Source organism: Sceloporus undulatus, chromosome 4 (assembly GCF_019175285.1).
Source record: "Sceloporus undulatus isolate JIND9_A2432 ecotype Alabama chromosome 4, SceUnd_v1.1, whole genome shotgun sequence".
NCBI classification, from domain to species: domain Eukaryota; kingdom Metazoa; phylum Chordata; class Lepidosauria; order Squamata; family Phrynosomatidae; genus Sceloporus; species Sceloporus undulatus.
In genome coordinates, this window is record NC_056525.1 from 76,460,594 (window position 1) to 76,486,794 (window position 26,201).

Sequence of the window (26,201 nt, forward strand, 5' to 3'; positions counted from 1 at the left end):
ATGGTTTTCTTCAGTTGGCTAGAAGAAACTGAAAATCTGAATCCTGGTACATCAGTAAGCAGCTTTATTACAAGATATTGTTTTGTAATTGTTCTTTACATTACACTTATGTAGTCAGCAAAGGCCTGAGATGAGTCCCATGTGTCACTGACTACACTGCACATTGCTTTTAAACGTGAAAGGGCCTCTTGTGCAGTTGCAGCATCTTGGTCCAGCCAGTTCTGATAGAGGCAAAGTTTTGTGAACTTGATTTGTTCTCTGTGTTGGGTTACATAACTCTCCAGCTTCTTAGCAAACTCCAGAAGCCCATCAGGTTTGATACAGTTGGAGCTGTAAAAGAATGTTGAGTCCATTGCTGCTTACAAATTGATTGATTAGGTGATACTCCCATACAGTTACTATGAATGCACATAACTTTTTGCAAAAGATTAGATTGGATTTTCTGTGTATTTCCCATTGGTGGAAAGACAATTATGAATGGTTTAACCCCTGCATCTTAAAATATCCTGGTGTCCGGGAAGTAGTAGACACAATGCTCTAAGAAATAACCAGAATTTTGGAATCTTTAAATTCAAAATTGATAGGTTGTATATGTAAGGTTTCAATTGGAGGCCAGTAGGAATAAGATCCACCGCAATAAGGGACAGGAAGACTTAGCCTGTGAAAAAACTCACACTGCAGGCACCCTCAAGTAACAAGACACTAGTCGGGGTGGATATCTTCACTATTGCTAGATCAGAAGAAAAGCTCATGATAAGTCCAATTTTCTTCTCTTATCCAGTGAAAAAAGGCAAGTGGGAATGCTGTCACTGCTAAGAAGGCTCAAAAGATCTCAGCTTGTTCATTTGCTCTCCATGTGCTTGGAGTATTAGCTTGCTACACTATGAAGTAAATGTAGGCAATTTTGGCAGGCTATAGGGCTATATCCATTAAAATGCCAGTTTTGCCCCCTAATGCCTTTTTAGAACTCTGAGTAGGGGACACTTTTGCCATTTTTTTAGGCCCAGGAAAAGTTTAAAAACCAGGAAGTGAGTGCAAGTCACTTCCTGTTTTTAAAAGCCTCTCACAGGGGCCCAGAGGAATGACCCTACATGCTCTAGGGGACCTTACTGGAGCAGATTTTTTTTTTTAAAATCTTAGGTCCCACTTGTAGCACATTGGCTACTCTTTGTCTACTCTCTATCAAGAAATAAGTCAATTTTGTAGCAGTTGCCTCCACCCCCACCAAAAAACAAAAGCACAAAAAGAGGACCAGGATAGAAAGTGTATTCCAGACTTCAATGCTTTTACCTAATGAGGGAGCTTTCAAAAGTATGGTAACAGTTTTGTGTATACAGTAACCCCTCCCAATTCGTGGGGGATCTGTTCCGGGCCCCTCCTCCGAAAATGGCAACTCGCAAATATTCGAGACCCGTAGAAAATGGTTTGCGCGCCCAAGGCACATGCAAGGCTGTGTGCAGGCATATGCCGCCATTTTTTCCCTCCCCGCTTGTCCCTCCCACAAACAGCAAGACTGGACTCCAAGTCTGTGAAAAGGGAAGGACAACTGTAGTTGATTGATTTTTATTAAAAATAGTGTCTGATTCTATAACTGCATACTTCTGTCTGAAATTGTGATTTACTAATTGGATAATGCTAAGGCAATATGTTCTTCAGAATTTACACAAGGATGAAAACTTTTAAATGAAAAAAATATAGTTTTTCATATTTCAGTTGCTTAAAGGCTAAGCAGTTTTAGCTTTGGTCTCCAGAGAGCTCTGCTGATATAAGAAAGCATACATAAAAGTTAGTTAAGCTGCAGTGCCTTCCAGAAGCAGTCACCTCCTTGTAACTTTTCCACATTTTGTTATGTTACAACCTAGAATTAAATTCATTTCATAGAACTAGAGTTGGAAGAGACCACAAGGGCCATCCAGTCCAAACCCCTGCCATGCAGGAACTCTTAATCAAAGCATCCCCGACAGATGGCTATCCAGCCTTTGTTTAAAGACCTCCAAGGAAGGAGACTCCACTACACTCCAAGGGAGTGTTCCATTGTCGAACAGCCCTTACTGTCAGGAAGTTTCTCCTAATGTTGGTGGTGGTATCACTTGGTGTACACAGAAACAAAACTTTGGTCACAAAATATTTTTATTGTGGCAAAAAGTAAACAAGTTGACACTTGTTGGTTGTATCAGTATTCACTTCCTTTCTTGTGACACTTCCCTATAAGGTAGTGCAAGCCACTGCTTTCAGAAGCAACATACGTAGTTGAATGGGGTCTACCTTTGTGCAATTCCGGTGCCACATGATCTCAATTTAAATACTCCTGTTTCTGAAAAGCATGCCTAAACAAACAGCATCTTGAAGATAAGTTCTCAAAAGGTCAGGATAAAATGTGCTTAAACACCAATCACGATTGGATTATAAATACCTATCCCAAACTATGAACGTCTCTTGGAATGCAAAGTGGAAAGAATGTAACTTAATCATGACTAGATAAGACTAACAACAATAGTTAAAAAATGCAAAGTGGGGGTGAATAATTCTGCAAGGCGCTGCTCATAAATGAAACGTGGCTCAACAAAAAGTTTTTGTTAAAGGTTTGTAAAATGAATACAGTTATGGCTGCAAACTTGTCCACAATTATGAGGGAGCTGCTGCAAACAGAACCTCATTTCTGATTGAACCTAGTCAGGGTTGTAATGTAAACTAAAAAAATAATGTCATGGGAAACAATTGCCCCTAAGCTTTGACTGTGAAATGGACTGGGAAAATCCTGATGAGCCATTATCATCATTTTTAAGAGGGCTGTTCCTATAATGAAATGTGAAGTTCCTTCCCATTTTAGTCATTCTTAATTTGTTTGGAAGAGAACACTTTAGACTGGACAGATTTGAACAACTGAGTTGCCTTGCAGTAAGATAACTGTAGTCACTAAATACTCTGCTTTTTGAAATCCACTTAGATTACTAGAAGAAGCAGAACAACCTCAGATATTATCTTCTCCCTGCTAACACCTTCATAAGGCAGGTAGGAAAGGAGGGAAAGACTCTGCCAAGATAAAAATCTTTATTAATCTGCATATCTGTCTTGCTAATTGACCAAGAATGGAAATTTTATGCAATCTTGGTCACTCATCTTTAATACGTTGTGATCAGACAAATGTTATGGCTTTACAGTGACTTCTCTGAGTCACTATTATATTCTGGACTGATTGGGGAAATTCATTTTCATGTCTGCTGAAAATGGGGATAATAGAAGCCCAATAATAGGACTCAGTGTAGACTGTAACATCTGCATGCATCAGTATAAATCAGTATCCCTGAATCCAGTCTCCCATGGACACAGACCATTAAAGAGAACACCCAATACTTCATAGAAGCACCTTTGTAAGTGGTAAATATCCTTGAGAAATACACAGTAGATAGATTCTTTCTACTTGCAATTGACATCTTTCTTTAAAAATAGTTGATGAAAGCATGAAGGCGAGCATTAGTTCAAATAATGCTATGTCACTGCCATCCACCTCTTCCCCCTACCCCCAGATAAGACTGACTGAGGAAGGTTCTGGGTTTAAGGGAAGTGAAACATACCTTACATCCAGATGACAGATGGAAGAGGATGAATCTTCAGAAAAAATATCAGCCAGTGCCACCAACCTGTGATTTCCTAAGAATAAAGAAATTAAATTTAAGTGCAAATTACAAATACTAGAGAGTCAATATGAGTGAAATCAGTGACAAAATGAAGCAAGTCATGGTTTGAACAAGAGAAATGCTGGGAACTAGCTGCATGGGAAGAAAAAATATGTGTATTCCTCTGCTTCCCATATCAACATTTTGTTCTTTGGATGTCAGTAAACTAACAGCAAGTTTCTACAACAAGTCTTCAGCTAGTAGCAATTCACTAAATATACTGTGATATAAGCAGATGAGGTTCTAGAGGGCTGAATTTTGGCATTGTCCAGTTCACATTTTAATGCCCCTTATTTTCACCAGAAGATACTGGTTAACTTTATTTGTTTATTTTAAACATTTAAATTAATTTAATTAATTTAATTTATTTGAGAATGGGACTCAAGGTGGCTTAGACATTAGTTGACAGTTAAGCACACAAAAAGCCACATTAAAACTGAACTAAGAACCACATAAAACATACTCTAAAAGATTCTGAAAAACATTAAAAATACAACTTAAAACAGTGCAGCACTTACAGCCCTTTCTCGTTTCTAAAAGCCTTGCTGATGGAAGAACAGGATTGTTTTAGTCTCCTTAGGGAGAGAGTTACAAAGTCTAGGGCGGCCACTGAGAATACCCTTCTCTTCTGTTTTCACCAGATGTACCTGTCAAGATCGTGGAACTTAGAGAAGGCCCCCTCCTGTGGACCTCAGGGTCCAGGCAGGATTATATTGGGAGATGCAGTCTGATCAGAAATTGGCAAGGGCAAGGAAGCAGAATTGGCCTCAAATATATTTGCTTTCTGAGGAAAAAACAAAATGGGACCATTTTCCTCCTGCAGAATCTGACAGTTCAATCTTAATCAGTACTGGTGATGGGGCAACAGCCTGATATGGGGGTGCAGAACAGACCATGTGGAACACACAGCCGTGTACTCTAATGGGGGAAAACCAGGACGGGGGGCACCATTTTTCTCCCTCATCTGCCACCTAAGATGACTGTCTGCTTGCTTAATGATAAGGCTGCCCCTGAAACTTTATCTGGAGACAGAACCTGGCTTATTTTTATTTGGATGGACTAGATCAGACTTGCACAACATGGCAGTAGGTAGGGCCAAAACTAAAATAGGCTAAAAGGCTAAACTTCTTTGGGCTGCAGATAGGCTTTGTAGCTGCTCACTTTCCCAGTAAAGGTATAATTAATTAATAAGTTACTTTAATCATTAAGTAATTATTAAGTAATATTATTAATATTAATTCTATCCTCCTCTGCCTGGCTCTCTTGGGAGTAGGCCAAGCGGTGGAGGAGCTGTGGGGGGCAAGCGTTCACCCTTCTTCCTCCTATCTCATCCAGTTATTTCCCAGGAGAAAGCAGCAGTGGAGATTTGGGGGGTGCCATTCTTCCCTTCCTCCTCAGCCCAGTCTTCTCCTCTGGAGAAAGCCAGGGTGTGGAGGAAGCCCAGGGGGCATGCAATAGCCCTTCCTTCTTCACTCAACCTTCTCCTGTGGAGAAAGCCAGGCTGTAGAGGAGGCTTGGGGGGGCACATGTTCACCCTTCTTCCTCCTCTACTGCCCAGTTCTTTCCCAGGAAAAAGCTGAATGGGAGAGAAGGCTTGGGGGCAAGTGTTTGCACATCCTCCTCCTCCACAGCCTGGCTCTTTCTAGGGAGAAAGCCAGGTGATGAGGAGCCTTGAGGTCCTCACAGTCCACTCAAAATACTTTGGCAGGCTACATGCTGTGCAAACCTGGACTAGATGAATAAATGGCACAAGGAAGTGATTCATGCTCCCAACCGATCCCTCTTATCATTTTCGTTATCGTTCCTTCCCAGAACTATCTCCACCATCAATCATTTCTTTTAGCCATTATGTAACATCTTGTACTTAAAATCACTTATTTTCCTCTTCCTCCCTGGTCTCCTCTTCCTTTTGCGTTGCAACACTATGTCAATTGGGCTTGAAAGAAGGAAAATAAAGTAATGTTGGTTGAAACTGATCAGATTAGATCAGAGTTTTAGTACTCTTAAAGGTTGTGATAAATGGGAGCCCCTCTATTTATCTCCACAGATAACAAAGGACTAAATGTGGGAGAAGATACTGTTTTATTTTAATGAGGCAGCATCACAGAGGTGATGAGACAGTAACTATCAGACGAGATGGAAGCCGTTCTGATACCACCAAACAGAGCCTGAAGCCTCAACAAAAAGGAGTTGGTTTAAACTGACTCGTGGGCAGTGCTTCTTGGGACTGCAAGCAATGGGCTGCTTTGGGAGCAGGCCATGTGGTCACTGCAGTACCAGACTGATTGTGGCCAGAGGCCACTTCTTCCTGGCCATCTACTTTGCCACTTTGTCTCTGGCTCTCTCTAATCAGACCATGAGGGCTTCTAACCAAAAGCACTGGATTTAGGATGACTGGTTGAAACCAGACAATGGAGTCCCGGCTCCTGGTTATCCTATGAATATCAAGGACTACAAATCCTATCTGATCTGTGAGTAAGATTAAGAGAATGTACCAGCAAGTTGCATTAGGGTATTTTGATTCTTTTCTTGATTTGGCTGAAATGATTTGTTCTGTAACTTATACTTTCTGTCTGTGCCTAAAGGACAAGATGGTTCTTCATGTAACAGAATTTTCTTACTTAGACTAAAGCTTTTCTTTGAAAGTACCTGTCACGCTCACACTGCCTCTTTCACATACCTCAGCTCAACAAGACATAACTCTTCCGCCAAAGAAAGAAAGGAGAGGCGGAAATGTCTCTGCAAAGAAGAGCCAGGGAATCCCTGGCAACATCCTGGTGTGTTGCCAAAGAGGGGAAAGGGTAATCATTGGGTGGTAGTGAGTTCTTTGATAAAAGGTGTTCCCATGAAATCCCAACCTGCTCAGGCAGGAGAAGGGGAAAAGACCCAGAGAACCCTCATAAGGCACACAGTCCTTGCCTACAATGGAAAACAAAATATTCTAGGGTAACTAATACCTTTGCCATACATACCAAGCCTATTTCCAGGGAGTTTGAGGCTCTTCAGTGATGAATTCGTCTTCACTACATTGATGATTTCAGACAGAAATTCTGCAGCACAATTCTCAAACAGCCGACAAAAGGAAAAGGTGATTTCTATTAGAAGACAAAAGCCAACATAAAGATATGCAGTTTCCCCTTTTCAGTACTGTATCTTGCAATGGGACATTTAATGCATTCTGGAACAATCAGTACCAAAATTTAAAAAACACAGTGATACCCCATGAATCTCTTTAAAATGTGAATAATTATTCCTTTTCTATTCTTGCATTTAAGCAATGCACGTCTACCCTGTATATTCTCAAGTTTCCCCTTGGAATACACTACACATCTTTTTCAGGCCCACCACTGAACTTGTATTAGGAAGGGGCTCACCACTAAATTGAACTGAAAGCACAGCAAGCAAAGAAGCTCAGAGCAAAATTCACCCCATCCCTCAACTATTTTGGCAGCAAGGCTGGTCACTAATACACCTAGGACCGGCCATATAACACCGGTCTTAAAAGACCTACACTGGCTGCCTATTCGCTTCCGGGCGCAATACAAGGTGTTGGTTATGACCTATAAAGCCCTAAATGGCTTGGGCCCAGGGTACTTGAAGGACCGCCTCTCTCTATACAATCCGCCCCGCACACTCAGATCTAGTAGGCAGCAGTTACTGAAAGTTCCAGAGGTCAGATTACAGAAGACCACCAGAAGGGCCTTTTCGACCTCGGCCCCCATCCTCTGGAACACACTGCCTACGGAGCTTCGTTCGGCAACCTCCCTGCCCCAATTTAAAAAGGAGCTAAAGACGTTCTTATTCAGACAGGCTTATCCTTAGGCCTGACTGAGAGCCCCTTTGTAAAAACTCCCCGCTGAGAAGATCTGTGAATTCCCCTCTCCTGATTCCCGTTAGCCATTATTGAGACATCTTGATCTGGCGCAGTTTATGTAATTGTTTTGATGGTTTTAATGTGTTGATTATATTGTTGTTCTAAATTTTATGGATATATGTTGGAAACCGCCCTGATGCTTGCAAAGGGCGGTATATAAATAAAGTTTTTATTTATTATTATTATTTATTTTATTAGTTGGACTTATGCCTTCCAGTGAGTTCAAGGGTTAACCTTTCCTTCCCCCTGCAATTGTTTTTGTTGTGTACCTTCAAGTTGTTTCTGACATGGTGACCCTAAGGCAACCCTATCAATGGGCTTTTCTGGGTCTGAGAGCGTGTATCTCACTCAAGATCACCCAATGGGTTTTCATAGCTGAATGGAAAACTGAACCCTGATCTCCAGAGTCATAGTCCAATGCTCAAACCACTACACCATGCTGACTCTCTCCCAAAATTACTCAAGTGAATTTCAAACAGGATTAAAAGTGAATATTCCCAACTCCCAGTCCAACACACAAACCCAGTGTTTCTCAAATTGTGGGGCACGGCCCCCAGGGGGGCCCTGAGAGTTACTCAAGGGGACCTAGGACTTGGAGGCCCTGATTCCTCCTTTTCCACTTCTTACATCTTTTTTCTCCTGAATGGGAAGAGTAAGGCAAGGAGGGTGTTTGGAGTGGGGCCTGAGGGAGGAGGAGGAGAGCTATTTCCTTATAAAATGTTAAAATATGAATATACAGTTGGCCCTCCATTTTCTTGGGGGATCCATTCCGGATCCCTTCATGAAAACGGAGGCTCACGCATATTCAAGCCCCACAGGCTTGAATGGGGTGCATGTCTGTGCATGCATGCACACCCGACTAAAAAAAGCAGAGGTCGCCCCTCCACAGATTTTCAAGGTTGCGGATCCAAGATACATGAGTTAGGAGGGGCGACTGTACATGAATGTGTGAACAAAACTATACACACTAAACAAACAAAATATATTAATTCATATACTATGTGAAGTTGGGGAGGGGAGAGATGTACATCTGCATGTAGATATAAAGGGAGTCACGTGGTTAAAAGGTTTGAGAACCACTGCACTAACACAAGGATGGGGAACTCCATGGCCTTCCAGATGTTGTTGATGTGCAACCCCAAGCATTTATTGTTGGCTATGCTGGCTAAGGCTGCTAGGGGTGCAATCCAACATACATTCTCACTTACTGTAACCACTATATTGGCTCTGGAACAGTTTCTAAAACAGAGCAATCATGAAACTGGCAGCTGAACTAGTTTTCACTCAAAGTTGTAAACAGTCTGGAGCATGGGCATGAGTTACTTTAATATACCTTGAAGGACTGGATCCTGTAGTAGCAAGAGGACTTCTTCTGAGTGGCTAGAAAGATTGATGTCATGAAAGCTTAGCTTCTTCAGGCTTGGGCTATATTCTTAAAGACAAACAAGATTTTATGACAAAAGGCTTGGACTTTGCTACTTAAAGTTTTCATATTCAGCACAATGCATATTGAACAGATTCATTACTTCAATACTTAGAGCTTTCCATTTAGTTATTTTTTGGCGTGTTTTTCACACAATCATCTGCAGGACTGACAAGGTGCTGACATTGATACATCCTGCCATAGTGATCACTACAAATGTCCAGTTTTTCTGCAAACAAGATTGCTTCCATTTTACCTTTGAGTGCACAAAGGAGAAGCCCAACCTCCTGGGGACAGGAAATAGAAACACTGTCTAGAGAGAGACTCTGGAGAGACCTGGAAGATTTCAATACTGGCACCAGAAGACTAGTTTGAAGAGGTTCCCTGGGAAATCGGATTTCAAGATGTTCCAGATGGCTCTCTATGTAAGAGAAGAGATAAAGGAAATAAAAGCTCTGCTCACTAATAAAAGCTGTAGTTTTAAACAAGAATTGCAAACTATGGCCCGTTACAGACAGGCCTAAAAGTACGCGCTCTGCGCGTACTAGGGTTAGAAAGGAGCATCCTTTCCGGATGCTCCCAACCCTAGCATGCACGGAGCGCGCACAAAATGGCTGTGGCCATTCCACACGGCCACTGCCATTACGACGTCACAACTGTGCCGCCTCCAAACGAGGCGCGCGCGGACGAGACATCTTTGCGCCGCGCGAGGGCGCCTAGAGCGCCCTTTCCGTGGCGTGAGAAGGAGCTCTGAAACGGAGCTCCTTCTGGGGTTTGCATCGCTGGGCACAGCCTTTACATGGCTGCGCCCAGTGACGCAGAGGAGTGGCCCCTTTCTCCTCCTCCCTGCCGTCGTCGGGTGTCCTTGGGGCTTGAAGCCCCAAGGACACTCCTTTCCAGGCCGCGGGGAAGCAGCCTTTTGCCGCTTCCCTGCGGCCTGGAAAGTGGTGGATCGGGGCCTCGGAGGCTGTCGGTCTGGCAGCTGAGGCTCCAATACAGTGGGGAAAGGGGTGGGTGCAGGCCGCCCCAAATGGGCAGTCTGTAACCCGCCTATGTTTTAGAAGATTTGTTCAAACCATTCTTTATCTTTTAAAGTAGACTTAGGCCCAAAACACACTGCAGAACAATCCAGTTTGAGACATAGGAGCTGTACATATGGGTGGCAAAACGCTGTCCCTCTTTGCTGCGTATTGTTCCTGGAGCAGCCAAACTGCGTGGAAATGATACACAGCCCTATGACGCCGCTTCCTGTGCATGACATACCAACACTGCGTGTCACGTACGTCATCGTGGTGGCCCCTAGGGACAGGAGGCTGGCATGATGGCAGCAGCAGCACGTTTCAGGGTTCCGGTGCATGCGGTTGCTGCGCCTCTGGAACCCTAGAATCGACACCACCATGCCGCTTCCTGCCCATGTGTACCAGGCCTTAGTTTTTTGTGGGTGTTTTGGGTTATGTGGCCACATTCTAGAAGAGTTTGTTCTTGGTGTTTTGCCAGCATCTATGGTTGGAATCTTCAGAGAATGCTGGCATGAGAGTGAGTGGGGTATATATGTGACCCTAGGTTGGGAGGAGTGATTTCCATGTTAATCTGTGTTGTTCGATTGTTGAATGGCAAGGCCTCAGGGTGGGAGAATATGCAAAGAGGATTTGTGTCATCCTTCGGCCTGCGAGGGAGTGAACAGGCAGGCCCAGCTCCACCAGGGCTAGCCTGAAGAAGAAGAGCCCTCTCTCCAGCCCATCTGCCTTGGTCCAGGTCTCAGAGGGAGAGAATAACCACTGGACCTCATCCCCTTTCCCACCACCATTCCCTTCTCCTTTTGTGTTGTGTCTTTTAGATTGTAAGCCTGAGGGCAGGAAACCGTCTAATTAAAAATAATAATTGTAAGCCACTCTGATAGCCTTTAGGGCTGAAGGGCGGGGTGTAAATACCATAATAAATAAATAAATAAATAAATAAATAAATAGAGATCCATTGTCTTCTGGAAAAACCCCTGACCCTGGATGTTTTCATTTGCATTTGCTGGGTCTTGATTTTATTTTATTTATTTTTTTATTTAGTATTTTTGAGATTTTACAAAAACAAAACAGATTTATCTACTTTCCATACATATACATATTTTTATATCTTAGTTGTTTTTTTGTTTGTTTTTTTGTACTAAGAAAAGAAGATGGGAAATTACCTCCACAGGAGGAGTTAAAATTTTGGATGGAGTATAAAGATGGGAATGGCTCTGGGGGTGGGGTGCACTGAGGGGATATTTAGGGGGTTTTGTTAAAAAAAAAAAAAGGTCTTGATTTTAGTGTTTTTCAGGACTGGTAGCCAAACTTTGCTAACTTTAAGGGTTTCTTCTTTCCTGTTGAGGTTGTCGAGGTGTTTGTGGATCTCAATGGCTTCCCTGTGCATTCTGACGTGATAGTGGTTGGCATGGTCCAGAATGTCTGTGTTTTCAAACAGAATGTTATGCTCATGATTGTTTATAACGTGTTCTGCTACTGCTGATTTTTCTGGCTGACCCAGACTGCAGTATCTCTCATGTTCCTTGATTCATGTTTGAACACTGTGTTTGGTGGTCCCTATGAAGACTTGTCTGCAGCTGCATAGTATGCGGCAAATCCCTGCAGCCATGAGAGGGTCTCCCTTTTCCTTTGCTGAGCGCAGCACATGCTGGATTTTGTTGGTCAATTTGTAAACTGTTTGGAGGTTGTGTTTCCTCACCAGTTTCCCTATTCTGTCTGTGACTCCTTTGATGTATGGATGGCCTTGCCATTCAACAATAGAACAATACATAGATTAACATGGAAATCACTCCTCTCAGCCCAGGGTCACACAGTATATATATATACCCTACTCACTTGCATGCCAGCATTCTCTGAAGATACCAGCCACAGGTGGTGGCAAAACGCCAGGAACAAACTTTTCTAGAATATGGCCACAAAAAACTATGGATACCAGCCATGAAAGCCTTTGACTTCATAATTTGAGACTGCTTTAATGGTTCTGGGTCAATGCTAGGCAATTCTGGGAGCTGTAGTTTGTGAGACATTTAGCCTACTCTGTCAGAGAGTTCTGGTGCCACAATAAACTACAGTTCCCAGGATTGCCTACCACTGAGCCAGGGCAGTTAAAGTGGTCTCAAACTTGATTATTTCTGCACCGTGTTTTGGACCTTAACTTCCACATCAAGTTTTGGGAGGGTTTTTTTTTTTTTGGACATCTACACTCTTACATCAGTGTCCTCCATTCCAGCAGGTGCTGATGGACTACAGAATTATTACCAAACTAAGAAATATAAACAAATGTAAAAAAAGTGTTAGCATTACATCAAGATGCTTCAATGAATCTCAACACATGCCTCCCTCAACCACCAGTCCATGTTCAGAGAGTATGTGTGACTATTCTGCAGACAGTCTAAAGCCCGGTACACATGAGCTGTTTGCACCGATACTGGGGCTCCATGTGGCTCAGCATCCACATTCGCCGAGCCCTAGTATCGGCGCCCTTACGTCACAAGGCTGCGGCCCCATCCACATGGGGCGCAGCCTCATGATGTAAGGGCGGCCAAGTGCCCATATGCCTGTGGGCAAAAGAGGCATCGTAGGGCTGCATTGCAATCCTTATGACGCATCAAAAAAGGTGCTGCCTAGAGCAGCTCATTTTGGACGGCACATCTGTCCTGCAGCAACTAGATCAGATAGTTGTCCATCTACAATAGTAATGTCTTTGGCAATACATAGTTTTCTTGATTCTCAGTTTGTCTACATCTGCCACCTTAACTTTTCTTTTCATTGAAGATACTACACCTAGGACTATCTGTATGCACAGCATATGCTTGACTACAGAACTTTGTCTCTTTCCACTTCCAAGTGGTGCATTTTAGCCAGGTGGAATGTTAGAACTGGAAGACTCTTGATTTTTCCCAATAAAGGAAGGTAAGCACAGCTGTTTAGAATGCAATAACTTTGGTTCACTAGGAAATCCAGTTTTAATAGAATTGTACACTTTTGTTCGATGAATGAGCAGAACAGAACATTACTTATGGGAAGCATTCCAAACTATGGAATAATCCCACCATGACAGCAATCATATACATATGGTTCTATGATTAAACTAATATAGGAGCATCTCCACAAAATTGTCACATCTAATTAAATTATACACTGGTCCCCCGGGTTACGAAATACCCAGGTTACGAAATTTTCGGGATACGAATAAATCCCATAGGGATTTATTGCTTCGGCTTACGAAGGTTTTTTCGGGTTACGAAAAAACCCCGCCGCTTTTTTCAATGGAGCCGCGGCACAGCCGCGGCTTTTCCCCATTAGCGCCTATGGGCTATTCGGCTTACGAAGTATCCCGGGTTACGAAAGCGGCGGCGGAACGAATTAATTTCGTAACCCGGGGTACCAGTGTACATACAATAAAAGAGTCATATTTCATTGTGTTCAGTTGGCAATTAGCAATTTTACCTGGAATTGCTTCTTGTAAGGACAATGAACTCAAGTTCTCTTCTGGTCTGTCCCATTCTGTTGCAGTTTTGAGATCAAAACTGATCAAAAGGGTTTGAAGCAATGGAACAGCACTCAAAAAAGAATGTACAAGGTTCATGCAGGGAACATGTGAAAACATGTCACTAATGCATACTACACGGAGGCAGTAACTGCTGTGTTGGGAGAGGGTCCGAAGTCCAGAGAGGATACTGGAAATCCCGGGGCCTAGGCCTGGAACCAGATTTGAGAGGATAGAAACAGATGTTGAGCAAGATTACTTTACTTGAAACAGATATACACCTCATACTTGTACCGTCAGCACTCCACATTTGTGAGGATTAGGAAAACAAGACCCCCACAAATGTGGAAACCCCCTGAACCCACTCCCATATGGAAGCCAGTTAAAGGGATGGGTGGGCAGGGGAAGAGGGGCAGGTGTGGTCACTCCTCTTATTCCCCCACCCTTTGGTCCCTTTAACTGGCTCCTCACCAATTCCCCAGTGGGACAGCTGTCCTACCAGAAAAAGGGGGAGAAGGATTGATCCCCATGCACCTTTCATGGTGGGATAGCTGTCTTCCCCAGGCAGCTATCCCACCGGGAAAAGGGGAAGGAAGGATGTTTTTGTTTTGTACCTTCAAGTCTTTTCCCACTTATGGTGACCCTAAGGCGAACCCATCATGTTTTTATTTTTTTAGCAAGATGAGTTCAGAGTGGGATCACAATGCAATAGGATACAGAAAGACTGTGACTCTAGCTTCAAAGAATAATATAAGATAATACAGTACAAATATTTCAAATAGCTGATCTATAGTATAGAGGTGTGAAAGTAAATTATCTGCTTACTAAAAGACAATTTCCTTAGAGTCAAAAATCCCTCTGAAGATAATTCTTTAATTAAACTGCACTTGCGGAAAGCATGTTTGCAAATAAATCATTACCTCTATTTGGTTTATTGGCACACTGCATATATTAATATATAGTTCAAAGGCCTGAAAGTGCATTTATTTCTTTTACACCCAGCTATCTGAAATATCTGCATCGTCTTGCACTATACTTTAAAGGGTCACAATTTGCATCTTTTGCATCTTATATTCTCATCCCACTTCTGTAACTGTTATTACACTTAAATACCTGGGCTAATGCTCATGCTGAAATAAACTAGATAGTCTCAAAAAATGCTACTAAATTCCTTCTTCCAGCCAACTCCCATTTTCCTTTTTTATGATATGATGGACTAACACAGCTGTCTCTTGGAATGTATTTCTAGCCTTTAGCAGGCATTCATGAAGGTGACTGAGTGAGTTAGTCTGTCGCTAGCATTCTTTAACCTTTTTTTCCAAATTATCACAGCAGGAAAACCTGGACTTTTCCTAGATTTCTGAAAGGGTGCAAAGATCATCCTAATAATACTTGCTAGCTTACACCAGCAATACATACAATATAAAACACCAGGCATTGTTTCATGGGCTATAGCTGAATACTTATTTGATAACCAATAGCAGAAAATAATCTAAACATTACATTAACAGAGTACACCTACATAAACATACAGTGAAAAAATGTCCATACATGAGATTGTCTTTTGTTTTTATGTTATCATAATGAGTAAAAATGTATTTATTTAGTAATAGAAGTATTTTAGGACTGCTGACTACAGCATAAAAGACTGCCTTTCATTTGGTTTAGTGTCTGAAAAGATTGAACTAGGACTTCTTTTTTGAAATGGGAAAAAATCCCACTTTGCTTTTGCTGCTTCCCAGTTTGGAGGCGGAATATCTTGCCATGAATTCTGCCTATTTTGGCAACCCAAAACACTGGAAAATGTTAACATTTCCTTTATTACAGGGTGTAGAAGCCATGGCACTCTATGTGTTATTAGTCTACTAATAAACTGAAGTTAAACAACATCTGGACAGGTACAATTCCTTACTTCTACTTTAGAAGGTGAAAATTGCTACAAACATCTGAAGATGTTTCATTAAATACTCACCATTTAAGGTTAGAACAAGCTTTTCTAACGATACCCAAGAGCTTAGCAGGTTACCAAGCATCTGGCACATATTCCTGGTCAGTGGGATGGAGAACATCTCCAGTGTGGACACGCTTCGGAAGTGTCCAGCTGTCTTCACAGAGGTGATCCCAAGATATTGGACTCCTGCACAATCCGTACCATTTACACTGATAGCTTCTGCTGGGAAGTGGCAAGAATTAGCATGAGTCCTTCCCTCCTCTGTCTTCCTTCTTTTGCTGTAGAATCCTTTCTCCTGTTCTTCTCTTGCAACTTTAAAGACAAAATCATAAAGGTCTTCTGAGTCGGCAGTCACTTTGCTGGACCTCTGAGGGCTGCTGCCCTTCTTTGCTGTTACAGCTTTGCCCCGTTTCTGAAATCTTCTCGAAGGAGAATCGTGTTGGAATGTGGGAAAGTTCTCAGCATTACAGCTCTCTGAACATGGACTATACTGTGCCCTACTTTGGCAAGAATTGCTGTCCATTTTGTAGTTCAGTGTGTCTTGAAGATTCTCATTGTTGGTTCTGGCCAAACTGGTATGGTTGTCAAAGGCTGAAACAGATTCTTGAGACACAAGGGGCAATGCTTTCTCATTTCTCAGATCATTATCACTACACTGGCCAGCTGCTGTACTATGAAACTGTCTGCCTGAATCCGAAGGAAATGTAAGCTCTTGATCTAACTTTTGGCTCTGTTCTGCAGATTTCTCTTTGCAGAGATGACAAAGGTTTTCTTGGTTCATCTGTGTTTTTCCAGGATGCCAAATTCCAGCACCCATTTTTAGAATAAGGGCTAAAAGAGCTGGATCAGGATCAGGCCAAGAGTACATTGATAGATGGTCCACAGCCCCATGATGTATTAGGCGATGAAGGAACATACTCAACTGGTCTCTAGCGGACAGACTGGAGGAGAGAAGGTGGCGGAATGTCAGGGATCTCAGTGAGACAGCCAAGCTTTCTAGAACATCTTGATTATGTTTTGCCAAGAGTTCTGCAACACCTTCAAGCATATTGTAGATGGTAAGCTGGGTAATGTGCTGTGAAGTATACAGCAAAGGCAAAAAGGAAGGATCATGCAGGCACTGGTGTGAAGATACATCCAAGATCCCACGCAGCACATTTGAGAAGAAAGTTTCAAGGAACTTTTTCCTCCAACACGTGATATTCTGTAATCAGATCAAACCAAATTACTATAAATGTCTTGAGTAGCAAGCTCTTACCTGTGTGCATTGTAGAAGAAACCCAAATGAACTCCAATTGGATAAAACTGTGCATAGGCATGACAAGTAAAGTCTGCCTGGTGGCATGGTGGACATGCTTAGAGAGCAGTTTTTGTCTCATGCCTTTTTATCATGGTCCCAGTCCTTATAGGATGCCCTTTTATGGCAGGTGTGTTTGTTTCCCTCCTACCAGATGATTTTTGATGGGCTTTAAAGATGTGGCTGTTTTTGGCTGCTTTCACCTGCCTAATAGTGCTGACATACATTGTTTCAGTTACAGTTTTAACTGCTGCTGATATTTTTGATTTGTGTTTAAATATCCAGTAGTGTTGTTTTAATTAATTATTCTATTTTTTAAAATGGCTTGAAAAGGCTTGTAAATTGAAAGATGGTGCAATTGTTTTTCAAAGAGGGTATAATTGTTTTTTTAAAGTATGAATGCTTTCAGCAGGTAGTGAAGACGTGAGGCAAATATACAATCTGCTTACAATCATGGAGATGCCTATGCTTCAGCTTCTGAAGTATGTACTGAATACCAGGCCTAGAAGTCAGGCATCATGAATGACTATTTTATTTTAGTCTGTTTGTGTGCAAGTCTGCCTAGTTTTGAGGGTGCCGCTGGACTCTTGGTCATTTTTGCCACCACAGAGTAAAATGACTATCCTAAAAATGTGGAAGTCTGTGGATTGTCTTGTATTCTCTTATTACACAAGAGAAAAAGGCAAAAAATAAGTTATACAGTGTGCTCTTGGTATCCACTGTGGCTTGGTTCCAGGATCCCCTGTGCATACTAAAATCTATGGAGGCTAAAGTCCCATGATATGCATAATAAAATGGTGTTCTCTATATAAAATGGCAAAATCAAGGTTTGTTCTTGGAATTTTTTGGGGGGTGGTGGTGGTGGTATTTTCAAGATGCAGGTGGTTGAATCCGTAGATACAGAATCTATGAATAATGTATTTGGAGAAAAGCAGAAGCCTATACTGACTGCCCCTAGTAAGGGTAATTAATTCTGTGATGCTATTTTCTAATACACAGAACAATATTTAGAAGAAAAGCAACAAATGAAACTGATCAAGCAGCATTACAGCAGTTGGCAGATACTGAAGACCAAATTGGCCATGAAGAGGGAAGTTGGATTAATCAGACACGTTGTTTATGTGTATGTCATGTTAATCAACTTACCTCTAATCTAGAAGGTCTTGTTTTCATGATGTCAAACCAGAGCTTGCACCATATAGGTTGGGTTGAGAGTCCTGAGGGAATACATAGTAGACTTTTTAAAAAGAAGTGATATTCAGATGTGATGTATATTGTTGGTTTGATATAATACAGATTTCTATATGACTTGATTTATTTATTTATTTTATTTATTTATTTAGGTATTTATAACACAGGAAGATTTCAATTCTACACCTACTTCAGAGTAAATCCCATTTAATTCAGTAGAATTTACTCTGAAGTAGCTGTATGATTTAATTCAATGGGAATTACCTGAGTAGTCACACATAGCACTGCATTGTAAGTACAGAAGAAATACACCTTAGACTGCAATCCTATACCTATTTACCTGGCAGTAAGTGCCACTGATACTTACCGCTTAATAGATATGTACAGGATTTCACAATAAATAAAGTAAACCAAGCATTCCATATCCAGCAAGAGTAGCAGTCATTTTGATACTTGTAAGATTCACCATCAAACTACAGGAAAAGAAATTCCACCCAAATATTAGGAAGAACTTCCTGATGGTGAGAGCTGTTCAACAGTGCTGCCTTGGAGTGTGGTGAAGTCTCCTTCTTTGAAGGTTTTTTAAAAGAGTCTGAATGGCAATTTGTTGGGAGTACTTTGACCATGTATTCCTACATGGCAGGGGGTTGGACTGGACAGCCCTTGTGGTCTCTTCCAACTCTAGAATTCTATGATATACCTGTATTAGATTTAAACTGAACATTGAAGGTGAAAATCATTTGTATAACTTTTGTTGCTTCTCATTCTCCCTGCCTTCTCACTCTCATAGTCAATCTTATAAGTTAGGCTATTCTATTCTGCACGCAAAACCTGATGCTGAAACATGTAATTATATTTTGAAATCAACAGGAAGGAAACTACACTTGTCCCTCCATATTTGCTAGGGTTAGGGGCACAAGACCCCCGTGAATATGGAAAAACTGCAAATAACAATACCTGAAAGGAAACCTTTCTAGGTCCTCCAGTGCAACTCTGGTCAACGTCCGACAGACACTGACCATAGAACTGCAGTGGAGGAGCTACAAATGCCTAGTAGAGAATTCTCTCTAGCAATCTCTAGGTCTTTCAGTGCAACTTTTAGTTAAACTTGACCATAGAGTTGCACTGGAGGACCTACATATTCCTAGAAAGAACATATTAATCAAATCTGCGAATAATCAAAGCCACAAATATCAAAGCTGCAAACATAGAGGGATGAGTGTAATTTATTAGAAACCACAATGTTATACTTTGTTTATCCTTCCACTATCACCTCCTCCAAAATAACTGACCTTTTTTCACAGCAGTCTCCTCAATTCGCTCCAGATAATAAATGTTAAGAAGAGGCAAGATACCCTGGAGTATTGGACCTGGGAGTGCTTTTGGGAGAGAAGACAAAGCTGAATTTCAGTTATGGACACACAAACATACACAACCCCCCTCCTCCCCCCAAATCTAGAACAGATTTAGGTGAATTGCATTTTCTTCTCTATGATAATGGTCTTATTCTCTGCATGCTTAATAGGAAATGCGGTTCACCTCACTCAGTAGAATTTAACTACAGTATTTAGGAACTACAGCTTAAATAAACCTTCTTCCCAAAGCATAGGGTGTATCTACACTGTAGAAATACAGCCAGCATAGTGTAGTGGTTTGAGTGTTGGACTACGACTCCGAATTCCTGCTCTGCCATGAAACCCACTGGGTGACCTTGGGCAAGTCACACTCTCTCAGCCTCAGAGGATGGCAATGGCAAACCCCCTCTGAAGAAATTTGCCAAGAAAACCCCATGATAGGCTCTCCATAAGTCAGAAATGACTTGAAAGCACACAACAACCACAACCACCACAACAACAGAAGACTTTGTAAACTACAAATCCCAGGATTCCACAGGTTGGAGCTGCAGTGCTTAAAATGGTGTCAAACTGCATTATTTATCATGTGGAAACCCCCAAAGACTCCTCCTTTGCTGCTTCCCCATTCAGACCACTATCTGAAACATCCAGGGATGTTTGTTTGTGTGTGTGAGAGAGAGTGTGTGTCCTTGTGCACAAAGCCCTTTAAACAACTTCATTGGCTCTTGAGAAGACTGTCCTCACTGCAAAGGAGGACAAGGCACCACAAAATGCAGGACGTTCAAGAAAAAAATGTAAGTTGTTGATAATTTACTATTACTATTACTACTACTACTACTATTATTATTATTAGCCTACCCTTTCCCCAAAACTGAGACTCAGGGTGGCTCACAACATTTAAAAAAACAATACAGTCAAAAGCATATAAAAATAGTACATTAAAATAGAATTAAATTATTACAATATTAAAACAAGTTACATGTTAAAAGAAGAAAACACAATTTAAAAAGATAAACATGTTTTTAAAAAAATACTTTAAAAAATACAACAACACCCCATCCCTTGCTTTAATAAAGTTCCAGTTTTAAATGCTTGTCTAAAGAAATGCCCTAAATAAAATACAAAATAAATAAATAAATACAAAATAAAATACTAAATAAACAATTATACCAAAATAAATAAAATAAAAATAACATAAAAATAAATAAATAAAAATATACTAAATAAATACAAAATAAAAGCTCAGTGCCCTAAATAAAATAAAAATAAATAAATAAACACAAAATAGAATACTAAATTAATACAATAAAATAAACAATAATAATAATAATAAAGAATATAAAATAAAGATCATAAAATAAATAAATAAATATACTAAATAAATACAAAATAAAAGCTCAATGTCCGAAATAAAATACAAAATAAAATACTAAATAAATATACTGAAATAAACAAATAAAATAAAATAAAACAAATAACATAAAATAAAATATAAATAAATAAATTATATTAAAATAAATATGCTAAATAAATATAAAATAAAAGCTCAATGTCCTAAATAAAATGCAAAATAAATAAATAAATACTAATTCAATTTAATTATTATTATTTATATTCCGCTTAATCTCAGGGAATCCAAAACCTTGGAATTTAAATGAATATTATTATTATTATTATTATTGTATGCTATTATTATTTTATTTACTGTATTTACTAACTAAAATACTAAATAAATATACTAAAATAAACAAATAAAATAAAAATAAATACAAAATAAATAAATAATAAATAAATACAAAATAAAAGCTCAAAACATTGACATAAATATAAAGTCCGGCTTCTCAGCGCTGCCCTCCTGGGAAAGGGAGGACGCCTGGTGCCCCTGCGGCCATGGAGGCCCTCTGGGTGACCCTTGGCCAAGCCACACTCTCTCAGCCTCAGAGGAGGGCTCTTCCTAGCGGAGCGGAGCCCCTTTCCTTTCCCCTTCTTCTTACCCCAAACCTCCTTCTCCACGCGCCCCATGGCGGAGCTGACCACCGCCCCGCTGAGCTCAAAAAGGCTGAGAGGCCTCCGAGGAGTTGCCTTTGCCTCAGGCTCGGCCTCCATGTTGCTCCGGCGACAGCTCCACTCTGAACCACTGGCCTCTTACGCCATCTTGGGAAGGTCAGTCATTGTTGTGCGGGCGAATAATGCCGCCATGTTGAGGAGGGCAGCGATCTTCAAGAGAGATTTTGGACTTCAGTTCCCAGGAGGCCCAGCCACGTTGGCCAGTAGCCTGGGGTTCTGGGAGCTGAAGTCCAAAATCCTTTAAAGAACCACTGATTCAACAGATATAGTCTGTAGCAGTGGCCCCCAAACTGTGCTCTTTAATTGTGGACTTCAGCTCCCAGAATCCCAGGCTCTCGGCCAACGTGGCTGAGGCTTCTGGGAGCTGAAGTCCAAAATGTGTTGAAAGGGCAGAGTTTGGGAAATCGCTGCGATCGGGCGGAAATGGTCGGCCATATTGGGAAGGTCTGATAAAGGGGCGGAAAGGAGAAGGTCGGAAGGAATCATGCGCCAACCGGAAGAGGCGGGACATCCGGCTGAGCGTGGGCGGGATGACCCTCGAGCGTCCTTCTCAGGCGGCTGAGTGAGGAAGGCTAGCCAAGATGGGGAGGCAGGGCGAGGAAGTGGAGGAAGGCCGGACTGGGGACCCCGAGGTGAGTGGCCCTCTGCTCTCCAGGGACTGGGGCAGGGTCAGGTGTGTTCTCCTTGCGAAGGAGGCCCAGGCAGCACAAAATGGAGGGCTATCAGGGGAAATAGGGGACCTGGCCACCTATAGAAGCCCCAAAGACTCCTAGAAGCGTTGCATCCCTGCTCCTCAGCCAGGCTCTGAATGGAGGATGCCTCCTGGACAGAAGCTGAGTAGATTGGTTAAAATTAAGAAGCCCAGAAGTTTAAAAATTATAGTTTCCCTGGTCTTTATAAAATGAAATGTTGGATTCTAATTAATTAAAACTTAATCTGCAACAGAAGGTGGAAATGGAGGACGTGTCCTGGAAATGGAGGACCTCAGGGCGCCCTGAGGAAGAGTCTGTAAACTATTCTAAACCAAAATGGATAGATATAATGGCATTCATCTGGGGAATCAAGAGTGCAAAGGGGGGGGGGACATTTTGGAGTTCCCCCTGGGCAGAAGGTGGAAAGGTAGGACGTGCCCTGGAAAAGGAGGACATAGCCTTTCTCTGTCTGTCACCTCTTCCACTGTCTTCCCTCTTTCAATCCTTGGGTTTCTCTTCTTGTCTTTCCTCATAAAACCAAATGCGATCTGTGAGGATATCCTGGATTGGCTCATCCTCCCTCTTCACACACTATTGTACTGAACAACCACCTAATGGCAAGCACTGACTCTCATCTCTGTAGGTGAGGCTGCATCTACACTGCAGAATTATTGTGGTTTGACACCACTTTAACTGCCAAGGCCCATCCTGTGGAATCCTGGGATTTGTAGTTTTCTGTGGCACTAGAGCCCTCTGACGGTGAAGGCTAAATATCCCACAAAGCTACAGATCTCAGAATTTCATTGCATTGAGCCGTGCTAGTTAAACCGGTGTCAATCTGGATTATTTCTTCAGTTTAGATGCAGCCTTGATTCTGAGTAACTATGGTACATGTATGGGGCTGTGTTATCACTCACCCTTTCTTTGCTGTTCACAGATATGTTAACTTTGGTGTAACTTCCATGACCTTTTGAAGCCCATTATATTTGTATGTCTCCTGTGTGTTATATTTCACTTACCCTGTTTTGTCTTATATTGTTTCACAAGAACTTTGTTAAAATGCTGCATTGAGTCCCCCATATTGAGTTATATGGTAATTCATTCCAGTACATGGGTGAGAAACGTGTCCCACCAACCCCAGCCAACATGGCCACTGGGCAGGAAAGGTGGGCATAGTAGTTCAAATATGTGAGTGCCGTGTGTTTTAATCTCTGATGTACTATATCTATTGCCCAGTGATTTTACAGAGAAATCTAAGTGGCATCTGGACCAGTTTATATCTTGTCTTTCAGGTACCATGCAGATAGCACAAGATAGTGGATTGTCTTATAGTGCCAGACTATAAAAGGTTCCTAAGTACAGTCTGGCCTGTAAAAATGTATGTTTTGTATTGGTTTTGAAAATCATCTTACTTAAATACTTTGAAACAGGTATCTAGCATTAAAAAGAGTTTGCTGTACAAAGCAAATATGGAGTATGTGTTATGAAAGAACTGTAGTAATTAGCAAAAATTAAAAAATAGTTGATAGAATTATGCTGTGGCTGAATATATAATTGTAAATGTAAGGACACTTGAAAGTCCATTCTGATTTATTTTGTTTTGTTTCTTCATCCAGGAGGAGGAGGAGGAAGAAGAGCTTGTGGTATGTAATTTTAGTTATAATAACAGGACAAGAAATAGCATTCACAAGCATTCACAAGCAACAAAGTTTTTCAAATAACAATGCATTCTACAAAATTCCCACATAGATCTAGAAAACTATTCATGGTACAAAGAGGTGGTGATGACTCTTCAGGTTCACTATTAAAAGTTCATCAGCAAAATACCTCGTAGGTAGTCTTAAAATGGTACAGTAATAATTCTCCTTGGAATCAAAATGCAGTCCCTTAAAATATTTAGCATAGTGACAACTTGTATCACTTTTAATACTGGTAGAATACAACACCAGCTTTTACACATTGCCACATTCAGAAAAGGCAAGCTTGCCAAGTCTAGGTATATCATGCTTTCTTCCCCAGTAGTATGCTGTGTTTTTCTTGGGAAATGATAATTTAGGAACAAAATGATAAGTTGATGGATAGACTGAAGGGGTAAAATCTAGTGTTTTGTCTTTCCTTATCTAGTTTGAACTTTTTCATGTGCTGAGTAGGCATCAGTATTGCACTGGTCAGGCTAATTCTTCATATACCTTTTTAAAAACCTTCTTAATTTATTCTTTTAATCTGTTCTGTCTGGGACATTCAAAATATTTTTTATATATGCAACATGGTTTGTACAACAACATTCTTCCATTTTAGATTACAATGAGTGCTATATGGACTGCAGTCTATATGTGGGACCTGCTCTTCAAAGAATCCATGCATTAATCATTTATAATTCTTAGATCCTAATCATAACTTTTTAAAATAAGTGATATAGGAAAGTTGATGGCGTAGGAATACATTATTCTGAAATGACGAGTATTAATATTAACACCATGCACCGCTTTGAAATGTCATTTGATATAGGAAGTGGTATAAATTTAAAGTGTATATATAGTTCATAATTTCTAAACTTGTTCTTATAATTGCGGGGGTAGAGAAGGCAAACTTTTCTTCTCAACTTGTCTCGATAAGGACGAACCAGTCTTTTAGCAATGAGCCATCTGGATTGTTTACACCTTGCCTTTCTTCCAGGATCCTTTAACTACTATCAGGGAACACTGTGAACAGACAGAAAAATGTGTGAAAGCCAGGGAACGTCTAGAGGAGTGCGATGCTCGAGTGTCCTCCAGGTCCAAGACAGAAGAACAGTGTACAGAGGAGCTCTTTGACTTTTTGCATGCTAGAGATCATTGTGTAAGTGCTTTGGGATGATTTTCAGGTGTGAATGTTGGCTTGGTGGCTGTGGAAGGGAATCTTACTTTTCCAGTGCTGAAGCACATAAACTTGTCATTAATATCAAATAAGAACCAATTATTGAATCAAGGCATTAGCTCAGTTACAATGAATTGAAATATCACTATGTATTCCATAGGTTTGAAAGAACTTTCAGTTTTGTAATAGGAAATGTATGGTTTCTAAACATCATATCTTCATGGGTGGTTTAGAAATACGTTTGTGTAGTTGCTCAAAGGTTTTATGAAGGAAATTCTGTGGACCAGTCTGTTGCTGTTACACTACAACTGTATTAGCAGCTTCCTAGAGTAAAAGTCCAGAATATTGTGCAAAAGGGCAGTTGGTTTCATAAGATCTAATGATGTATGTTACTTACATTTTTGCTTAATGTGTCCATTTCTTGGTTTTCAGGTGGCTCACAAACTCTTCCCAAAATTGAAGTAAATGTTCACAAGTCTATCTTCTCCTACTTCATACTTGAGCATGTTCTGTTTGAATAGACATGCTGCTCTACATCTGTGGCTAAAGAAGAATGGAACTTGGTCCAATGTAGATGTTGCCATCAGGATACCATCTGTGTTCTGTGGATAATTTACAGCTGCTAATAAAATAATTCTGTAGATTTCCTTATTAAACATATTTCTTGTGACATGTGAAAACCTTGGTTTTGTGTGTGTGGACTAAACAGCATCTTAGCATGCTCTGAAATTAAACTAATAACAATCAGGAATATTCAGGGAATTACTGTATGGAGTATCAAAAATGATATGCAGATGGAATTATAGACTCTGTTTATCAAAACATGAGTGTCCTCCCACATTGAGCCACTGCAAAAGCAAGCAAAAAAAGATGAGCACTTTGAGCCAGTGTGGTGTAGTAGTTTGAACACTGGACTAAGACTGATCTGGAAATCAGGGTTTGATTCCCCAGTCAGCCATGAAAATCCACTGGGTGATCTTGGCTGCATTCGCACTGCAGAAATAATCCAGTCTGACACTACTTTAACTGCCATGGCTCAATGCTATGGAATCCTGGGGATTGCAGTCTATTGAGGCAGCCAAACTCTCTGACAGAGGCTAAGTAGCTCACAAAACAGTTCCCAGAATTCCATAGCCTTGAGCCATGGCAGCTAAAGTGGTGCCAGCGTGTTGATGTTGCTTGAGCCTTTGACTGTGACTCTGGGTTTGAATCCTGGCTCAGCCATATAAACAGTGTTGCCAACAAGCCTCAAAGATATTCCCTGGAATGTTTGGCCAAACAACTTGAAGGCACACAACAAATGAATGGC

The 26,201-nt window shown here is 41.0% G+C and overlaps 2 protein-coding genes across 2 annotated transcripts; one reads left to right on the forward strand and one right to left on the reverse strand.

The window, feature by feature from the left end:
* Positions 1–47: 47 nt before the first annotated feature.
* On the reverse strand, positions 48–21,781 carry LRRC41 (leucine rich repeat containing 41). Its single transcript, XM_042463402.1, has 10 exons — positions 21,272–21,781; positions 19,215–19,301; positions 17,878–17,948; positions 15,456–16,638; positions 13,444–13,695; positions 9,231–9,395; positions 8,885–8,983; positions 6,650–6,772; positions 3,576–3,651; positions 48–330 (listed from the first exon to the last, which is right to left on the reverse strand). Exons 1-10 carry the CDS (start codon positions 21,381–21,383, stop codon positions 96–98), a joined length of 2,403 nt encoding a protein of 800 aa, XP_042319336.1. The 5' UTR covers positions 21,384–21,781; the 3' UTR covers positions 48–95.
* A 61-nt stretch (positions 21,782–21,842) lies between these two features.
* LOC121928543 (cytochrome b-c1 complex subunit 6, mitochondrial) lies at positions 21,843–25,572 on the forward strand. The gene is made up of 4 exons (XM_042463404.1): positions 21,843–21,976; positions 23,653–23,679; positions 24,713–24,874; positions 25,325–25,572. Exons 1-4 carry the CDS (start codon positions 21,926–21,928, stop codon positions 25,355–25,357), a joined length of 273 nt encoding a protein of 90 aa, XP_042319338.1. The 5' UTR covers positions 21,843–21,925; the 3' UTR covers positions 25,358–25,572.
* Positions 25,573–26,201: the final 629 nt, after the last annotated feature.